Raw genomic sequence first — 8,852 nt, forward strand, 5'->3', positions numbered from 1 at the left:
CTCCCATAGGACTCCTTGGGATTGCCTTGGAGACCCCCCTGCTGCCCTGCCCCTTGGGATTGTGGTGACAGGCTCTCTGCAGAATTTAGGCTGCCCTAGAATCTTCCTTTGCGAGGAAGTCCTGTAAGTCCTGTAAGTCCCAGGAAGTGGGCAGTGACAAGCCAGTTAAGCCCACCTCCCAGAGACGCAGGGTAATCAGGAGCAGAAGCCTGTTCACTAAGGCCCCTCTTGAAGCAGCGGTGACCCCACAGCACTGAATCAGGCAGAAAGGTTCCCATCTCAGATTCATCTTCAAGGTGCTTCAGGAAATGATCCTATCAGGAAAGACGTCACCCCATGTTCTGGGGGCAAGAGGACTTCTCTGAAATGGGAGAGACTGTTGGGGGTAAGGGCTAAAAGGAGCCCCCCAACCCCCCAGGATGGGGCAGGAGCATTACAGGGAGGTGGTGGCACAGAGGAGGTGCCTGGGGACCGGCGGAGGGTGACCAGGCTCTGGGGACAACTGGCCTGGCTCTGGGATCTATCACCCCGGCTTCATGGCAGACACAAGGAAGCCTCCACTGCAGACGGGAGACACAGCAGAGAATTCCTCCCCCTCCTCCAGGGCCTCCCTTAGGATGAGCCAAGCAAAACCCTCTACACAATGCCCTCAAGAGAGGCCGCCTTCCTGTAGCCCCAGGACCACGGAGGAAAGTCTTTCTGGGGGTGAGCTGCTTCCTCTCAGCGGTGGCAGCCCTTCTGTGTGACCTGCACCAGTGCTGGACGTGAGCCCGGGCTCTAGAGGGGCGGACACGTCCACGCTTGCCCCGGGGAGGCTTACGGTCCAGCCCCAGCTCTGCTGCAGGCAGAGGTTCAATCATAGTTAATCCCTTCCTCTTTTCTGTGCCTCGATTTCCCTCTCCGTGACATGGCAGCAGAGAATCCAAGTGCCTGCTGGCTCCTGGTCTGCAGGCGGTGCCTCCAGCTCCCATAAAGACAGACATCAGGTGGCACAGAACTGACTTAGCTGCCTTCAGCCCTTGACCTTGTCCCTTGGTACCAACGTCCTTACTGTGGGAAGATGAGCTCCCTAAGTGTGCCACTCTTCCCAAAGTTGCTCTGGGTCCCAGCCTAGGAATCACTAGGGGTGCTTGTTAAATATGGCCCCCCATACCTGCCTGATCAGATCCGTGGAACTGAGGCTCAGGGATGGTCCATTGTCCGCAGGATCCTCCAGGAACCTTGTGGGCCCACTCAAACTTGAGGACCCCCACCCCATCTCCCCTGTCTCCCAGAAGTAAAGCACTTTCCCCTCCAGGGCAGCTTCATTTTAGGGGCAGGATCTGAGGCTGCTCACCTGGTGGGGAAGATGTGGGGCCTAGGTCCTGCCTTCCCAACCATGGGTGGGAAATGGGTTGGTTAGAGGGAAAAGCTTCTTCACACACACCCCCCACTTTTCGAGTTTCAGACAGGCCAGAAGTGGTGCTGCGTCCCAGCCTCGCACCTGGCGTCCCTGTCCTGTGCTCCAAGTACAAGGTGTCTGGCCCTCAGCCAGCAGTCTGTCCTCCCCCCCGTCCTCGGCTGGTGCTGGGATCCAGTGTCCCCCAGCACCTGATGTTTCCGGCTCCCCCTTCCTGCCCCCCAGCCTTAGCACTTAGCCTTAGTGCCCTCGCCTTCCTGTTTTCAGCCGTGGGCTAGAATTCGCCCTCACTCTCTGCCTTTGATTTAGCCTGTGGAAATGTCTCTCTCCCAGTCCCGTGGTCTGAGGTATACCACGGGCCCCTGCAGCTGCAGCTGTGGCCACCCCATTGAGGTAGAAGCCCGGCCCTCCCTCCCCCATCCACGTAAGGTTCTATGGGGAGTTCAGGGATCTGCCCGAGGCTAGGTGTTGTGGGTGTTGAGTTGGTGGGATGGAAGAGAGAAAGACCCTTCAAAGTGGGGGTTGTCACCCTACACCCTATTCCTAGATTCCAAATTGAGGTGACTTTCTGGCAAGCCTCCTCCCCATAGCCTCTTCCATTCTTTAAGAATCCTCAGAGCACGAGGCCAGTCCCTCCAGCAGTGTTGTGAGTTCCACACACACAATGCCCTATGCCGCTCTAGGCACGGAGGTGGAGGCCAGGTAGGGAAGCATCTGGCCTCCACATCCATGTACTAAGGAAGACCGCACTGTCAGCTTTTGAGAAGGTTGGGCCCCTTGGAGGAGGCGACTAAAAACACTGTTTGTCATAGAGATTTGCACTATCCACATTTCTCGTGGGGTGCAGGCGTGCTAGCTAATGGCGAAGACGACTACCCACCTTTTTGTGCAGGACCCAGGACGGACACACGGTGAGCACCAGCCTGAGCTCTGTTTTGTTTCAAGACACTCCCTGCATTTCAAACCCAGGGCCTGGAGATGCCCTTGTTGGAGAGCCATCCAATTTTTGCCTTGCAAGAGAGCAAACTGAAGGGCATGGGGAATAGAAGGGGTGAGGCGCTGCCGGAGTCCTAGCTACGCCCCCACCCTCCTTCCCCTCCTGTAATCTTCATAGCATCCCCTCTGATCCTGGCATTCCCCCCATCCCTACCCCCACCCCATAGCTGCTGCCCACAGCGTCTGACGTTCTGAATTAACCCGCAGTATAACCGATGGTTGATTCCAGTAGCCATAGAGACGGGGCGGGAGGGAGGGACCTCAGCCCCCACCCACCCCCCACCCACCCCCCCCCGTCCTTGCCAGACACCTTAGTGTAATCTACTCCCGACCTCTGCTTCTCTCTCAAGCACATGTGGAGTTCCTAGGGTGCTAAGTATTCGGCAAGACAGTGTGAAGATGGGCCAATTGCCTGGTGCAGGTGTCCGTCAGCAAGGGATGCTCAGGGCGATTGGCAAGGGGAGGTCCTCTCCTCTTTTGGTTTCAATGAGGTGCAAATGAGGTTTAAAAATCCATGTTTAATTCTCAGCATTTTGCTACCTGAATAAAGCTGAGTTTATTTGGACACACGTCTCTGCCCTGTAAATCCCGCGGGTCAGAGCTGATCAGAAGCTGATCCAAGCTGCCTAAACCCCGCGGCGCGGAAGGCCCGCCCCCGCCGGAGAGACGCGCTCGCGCCTGCGCGGGGCCGACTGCGCGCGCTCCCGTGGGCCGCCGGGTCCTGCTGCGCATGCTCGGCGCCCACCGCCCGTCTGGGACCCCGCGCACCCGAGCGTCTGCAGTTCGACGCTGCACCCCAGCTTGGGCAACCCGCGCCCGGCCATGACGGCTCATTCCTTCGCCCTCCCGGTCATCATCTTCACCACGTTCTGGGGTCTCATCGGCATCGCCGGGCCCTGGTTCGTGCCCAAAGGACCCAACCGCGGGTAAGGATGGCGCGCGGGCCCGGCCTCCCTGCGGACCCCTCCCCGGGCGGCGGCGGCCCCCTCCCAGCCAGTGATGCTAGAGGCCGAGGCTGGCGTCTGATACGGTTTGCCCACCCCTCGCCGGCAGTGACCTTGAGCGAGTGTTACCCCTTCAAGCCTCGCTTCCTTCATAGGTAAAATGATGCTGATACCTGCCTTCTAAGGCTGCGGTGAGGGTTACCCGAGATAATGCTTGCAAAACCCTTACCAGCGCGTCGCACGTGTTATGTATTGAATAATTTTTAGCCGGTATTATTGTTTTTTGAAGGGCCCCTAGCAGATTTCTGTATCGGTTGCACCGTTTATCAGCGTCTACATCATTTTACCCTTGGTTAGGAAGTGCTGTCTCCTCTTGATTACAAGTTCCTCTGGATGAATTGTCTCCTTCGTCACTGTAGATCCACGAGGCTTAGTAATGTGGAAGGAATGGATCAAATGTAATTTTCTGGCACTTTCAGGTGCTTTAGACCAGGGGTCCTGGGGTCTGGTCTGGATTAGGTTAAGCTTTGGCTGGAGGCTGCTTGGACATATGGGCGCGGTCTCTGGTCTTCAAGATCTGCAGGGCCCAGGGTCCCACCACATCACTTTGTGAACCACTTTAGTCTCTCACCTCTCCTGCAAACCCTGGTGAGTTCTGTCCAACCGAAGTCTCTCCTGCTGCATCTTAAGCTTCTGTCTCCAGTCCTCTTTGTGTGGACACAGGTAGCTAGTCCCTGCTCCCTTTATAACCACTAACGCTGCCTCAGAAATGACTCGCGAGCTCCTTGCCTCCTGCCAGCTTCTGTTTTCCATGCCCGTGCCCCATGAAGTCTGGCTGCATGGTGGGATGCTACCAATGCAGCTGGGGGGGGGGGGGGACGGGCTGGGGGTGTTACACGAAGATGGAGAAAGAGTGGGTGTGGAGAAGGAGATGAAGGGAGTTCATAACACAACTTGGATGGGGGCAAGACGTGTTTCCCCTGAGGTGACCCTTGGAGTTTTTATCTTCTGTCTTAACAATTCTCACCCTGAATAGAACTCAGCCTCCTGTGTTCAGCAGCATCGGGAAGGGGCAGGAAAGGGGCCAACCCCAGGAGCTCTTTCTCTGGCCCCGGCCAGGCCTTTGAAGGGTGCTGGTTCCACCCATCCTGACCTGCCTGTCTCTTCCATTGCAGAGTGATCATCACCATGCTGGTGGCCACCGCGGTCTGCTGTTACCTCTTGTGAGTACTACTCCCCGGCTCACAGTCGTCCCTCCTCCCCCTAGTCCCCGTCTCCCCTCTGTCCTGGTGGTGACAGATTCCACTTCTTTTTTTTTTTTTTTTTTTAAGATTTTATTTATTTATCAGAGAGAGAGGGAGAGAAAGCGAGCACAGGCAGACAGAAAGGCAGGCAGAGGCAGAGGGAGAGGCAGGCTCCCTGCTGAACAAGGAGCCCAGTGTGGGACTCGATCCCAGGATGCTGGGATCATGACCTGAGCTGAAGGCAGCTGCTTAACCAACTGAGCCACCCAGGCGTCCCCAGATTCCACTTCTTAAAGGCTGAGTCCATAAAGCCTGGGAGAGAAGGCGGTTGGAGACAGCAGAGAGAGCGATGGGCTGGAAATCGTGGGCCCCGGGGTCCACTTCCAAATGTGTCACCTGAATAGGCTTTGTCTGGTCCGTAGGCTGCAGTGGGCCAGCTGGGTCCAGGCATCAGAATCTCCTGGAGAGAGTGTAAAATGCAGCTTTTAGGCCCACGCCCTAGACCCACTCAATCACAGTTTGCAAAGGTCTGCACTTTGGAGTCCGTATTTTTAATACTTGCTCCTGGGTGTCTGTGACACAGCCGGTTTTGAACCACCAGATGGGGCGGTAGTCTTCTAACTTGGGACAGGGGGGCCCTGGGGATGTCGAAGAAGAGTTCCAGGGGATCCAAGGACCTGGACAGAGTGAGGGAGTCAGCGTTCAGGTCCTGAATGTCCAGATGTTCTCTTCCTAAAACTGCCATTCACCATAGCCCCTCCCCCTTTAGAAGAAAGGACACCTCTCCTTCCACCCAGGCCTCTCACGTCACCTTGCTGCATGTTTAAATCATCCTACCTGCCAACCCAGGGAATAAGGCCAAGTTCTGGTTTTGAGGGAAGCCCCTCCCGTGAGCACTCAAGCCACATGAAGCCTGTGTGGCTTCCCATCATCCTGGGTCTCAGCCACTCTTTTTGTGGGTCAGGCTTGACATAGCTGGACTGTTCTGAATTCCGAACAGTCAAAATAGGACAGATAAGAGCAATGGGCTACTGATTCTTCGAAAGGTGACAGACTGTTTTAAATTAAATGGAATAACAAACCGATAAACGAAAGTGCCTAGAAAATTTCTCAAGACTACCAAATTCATCAAAATGCATAGTATAAGGCCCACCCTTAAAAAAAAGTACATGACTGCTTTCAGATTTGGGTTATGTTTTTTAGTTAAAACCTGTTTTATAGGGGCACCTGGGTGGCTCAGTGGGTTAAAGCCTCTGCCTTCAGCTCAGGTCATGATCCCAGGGTCCTGGGATCGAGCCCCACATCAAGCTCTCTGCTCAGCAGGGAGCCTGCTTCCTCCTCTCTCTGCCTACCTCTCCGCCTACTTGTGATCTCTCTCTGTCAAATAAATAAATAAAATCTTAAAAAAAAAAACCCCAAACCAAACCTATTTTATCTAATTGGATCACGAACTATTTATTGCTATTAGCTGGTTCTCTCCTTTCACTTTATCTAATGTTAACGATTTTCGACCTCCTATTAACAACAAAAAAATTAAACTTGTTAAAAATAACGATGACTGTTAGATGTGCCCTTACATACACAGGAGTGTACGGTTTTCACAGTTCTCCCCAGACAGAGCATCTCTAGACCTGTTGTGCTGTTCCTCGGTCCTTCGGGGATTGGCAGAACGTCCTCATCCGTCCCAAGGAAGGCCTCGGAGGGGCTGCCGTTCGCTGGCTCGGAGACCGGGACGGAGCGGGCGGTGGCTGGGAACCGGGCCGTGCTCTGGCTGTGCGCGATCACAAACACCGAATGGACATCTAGGGAAAGGAGGCTGGCTTCTGAGCGGGACATAGAGGTGGAGGAGGGGGCAGCTTAAGAGAATGCTGGGCCTAGAAATTATGTTGGCAACATGTCAGCTCGGGGATGATGCTGATGACAAAACCCGTGGCCGGGTTGGCATGTGACCAGAGGCAGAGCCAGGGTCCCGCCGCGTCCTGGCTCACCCTCGCTGTGCTGTCCCTGGCAGCTGGCTCATCACTATCCTGGCCCAGCTGAACCCCCTTTTCGGGCCGCAGCTGAAGAATGAGACCATCTGGTACGTCCGCTTCCTGTGGGAGTGACCACTGCCGCTTCGGCCGCAGGTACCGGGGGCCCAGGCCGTGCGGGTGGGAAAGGGGACTGAGGTGTGGGAGAAGAGCTGGCAGGGCAGTCATTAGAGTTTCTGTTCACGTTCTTTTATTCTGTTTTTTTATTTGAGAGCGAGATCACAGACCAGGGGGTGGGGGAGGCCGAGGGAGGAGTAGCAGGGAGCCTGATGCGGGACTCGACCCCAGGACTCTGGAATCATGACCTGAGCCCCCAGGTGCCCTAAGAGTTCGTACTTAGACTCAGGCACTCATTTACTGGGCGAGAAAAGACAAAGACGCAGAGCACCTGGTACTGTCCCCGCGGGGTGCCATACAGGGCGTCAGGGACCGAGGGAAGACCAGGGTCCTCGGGCAACAGTTGAGGCTGAGCCATGGTGGTGGTTTCGGGCGCTGCAGACGGGGGGGCGGGGTGCAGCATCTCTTCTGGGTGAGGGAGCGTTGGGGCACAGGGCCATGAGACGCTGACCGGAGAGAGGGACAGTTGAAGTGGGCCGAGTGGCCGAGGCGGAGGCAGGAACAAGGAAGTTCTCCAGGGAGGATGTTGGGGGGGGGGGTCTCCGCAGCCAGGAGGTGACCTCTTCATGTGATGTGCTTTTCAGGTGCCCCAGCTCCCTGGATGACTTTGGCTGTCCTGTCCCCGACGACCCCTTTGTCCCCACCCTCACAGCTGTATCTGGGTCCCTCCCTGGCTTCCTCCCCCAGGACCTGCCTGGTTCTAGCAGTTCCTGCCTTCTCCATCCGGTCTGGGCCTCGGGAAGCCCGGAGCTGAGTCAGGCTGGAACAGAAGATACCAGCCCTCAGACTCCCCCTGCTCCTCCCGAGGAGACCTTGGGCAGGAGCTGATGGGGGTGGGACTTGCCTTTTACCAGCGAGACAGCCTGTCCTGTGGAGAAGCGGTGTCCAGCCCGGGATGCGCCAAGCCCAGGTCGGGCTGGACCAGGGAGAAAGCCCCGGACGGGGAGTCTGCTGGTTCCCATCAGCTCTGCCATGGTCCTGTTGTGCGACCCCGGGTAGCATCTCTGCCTCCGGGGGCCTCCTTGTCTGTGACACGGAGAGACCCGATCGGGGTGTCACAAAGTCCTTTCCTGGAATTCTTTAATTTTCAGACACAGATAGATGTGAAATTTCTTAAAAAGTTGAAGTAACGGAAAAAACACTCACACGCAAAAAGCAGCATAGTGATTTGGATCAGAATTGAAACCAGTATGTTTAGGATTCTTTATCGTCCTAAAGTCACTAAAATGGGCTTGCTACAAAAGTTCTATCTCCTTAGAATATCCTCTCCCCCCTGTCTCCGTCCCTCCTCTGCGGGGAAGCTCCGTGCTGTCTGGAGCTGTCTGAGCCCGGCCCCAGGCCTGGAGTCCCTCACTGGATGGCAGGGGAGTGGGTCTCAGAGCCCCCTCCCGCCAGTGGCAGCAACTAGGTCGCCTGGAGTCAGAGAGGCTGAAGAGAAACAGGCGTGGGTGAGCTTTGGGTGCCCCTGTGGCCCTCTGGGCCCGTCCTGGCCCCGAGGCCTGCACCAGACCTGTCTGCCCCAGAGTGGCCTGGGCTCTGCGCTGGGAAGGGGAGGGTGGCGGAGCGCCAGCGGACGAGGTCTGGAAGGCAGAACGTGCAGGCACCAGACCAGAGGGAACCCAGGACCCCCACCTGTGCCCTCCTCCCAGGAAATTTGCAGCTGAGAACTCAGGCACCCCGCACCCCCCAGCCCTGCCGCATTGCCCCCCGGAGGAAGACGCCAATCTTGAATATTTATTGACTGTATTTATGTGATGCGCGTTCCGTTTAGTGGGCATTATCTTTGGAACAGTGGTCAGTTGCGATGCGTCTCACATAAATTTCTTGGTTCTGGGCTTGGCCTGTTGCTCAGAACTCTGGCTCGGGCCTCCCTTTGAGATCCCGCCACGCCCCCTTTCAGACTCCCTTCCTGTCCTGACCTCTGCGGGCCTCCTGGAGTGGGGGATGTTGAATCTGATTGCGTCCAGTGGCTCGTGAAGGTGGCCAGGTCCTGGCTGAGGCCGAGTTTGCTGGCTGCCGTGCCCCTGTCCGCCCAGTTCCCACGTGCTCAGTGGGTAGATCGGGGGACATGGGGATGGAGGCTTGGAGCTGCAGGTCTGGATCGTGGACACTGAAAATGACA

At 56.5% G+C, this 8,852-nt stretch overlaps 1 protein-coding gene across 1 annotated transcript; it reads left to right on the forward strand.

Moving 5' to 3' along the window:
- The first annotated feature begins 3,074 nt into the window (after positions 1-3,074).
- Positions 3,075-8,564, forward strand: ATP6V0E2 (ATPase H+ transporting V0 subunit e2). Its single transcript, XM_059172205.1, has 4 exons — positions 3,075-3,321; positions 4,515-4,562; positions 6,595-6,709; positions 7,315-8,564. The coding sequence occupies exons 1-3, from the start codon at positions 3,218-3,220 to the stop codon at positions 6,686-6,688; spliced, it is 246 nt and encodes an 81-aa protein (XP_059028188.1). The 5' UTR covers positions 3,075-3,217; the 3' UTR covers positions 6,689-6,709; positions 7,315-8,564.
- The last annotated feature ends 288 nt before the right edge of the window (positions 8,565-8,852 follow it).

Source organism: Mustela lutreola, chromosome 4 (assembly GCF_030435805.1).
Source record: "Mustela lutreola isolate mMusLut2 chromosome 4, mMusLut2.pri, whole genome shotgun sequence".
Classification (NCBI taxonomy): domain Eukaryota; kingdom Metazoa; phylum Chordata; class Mammalia; order Carnivora; family Mustelidae; genus Mustela; species Mustela lutreola.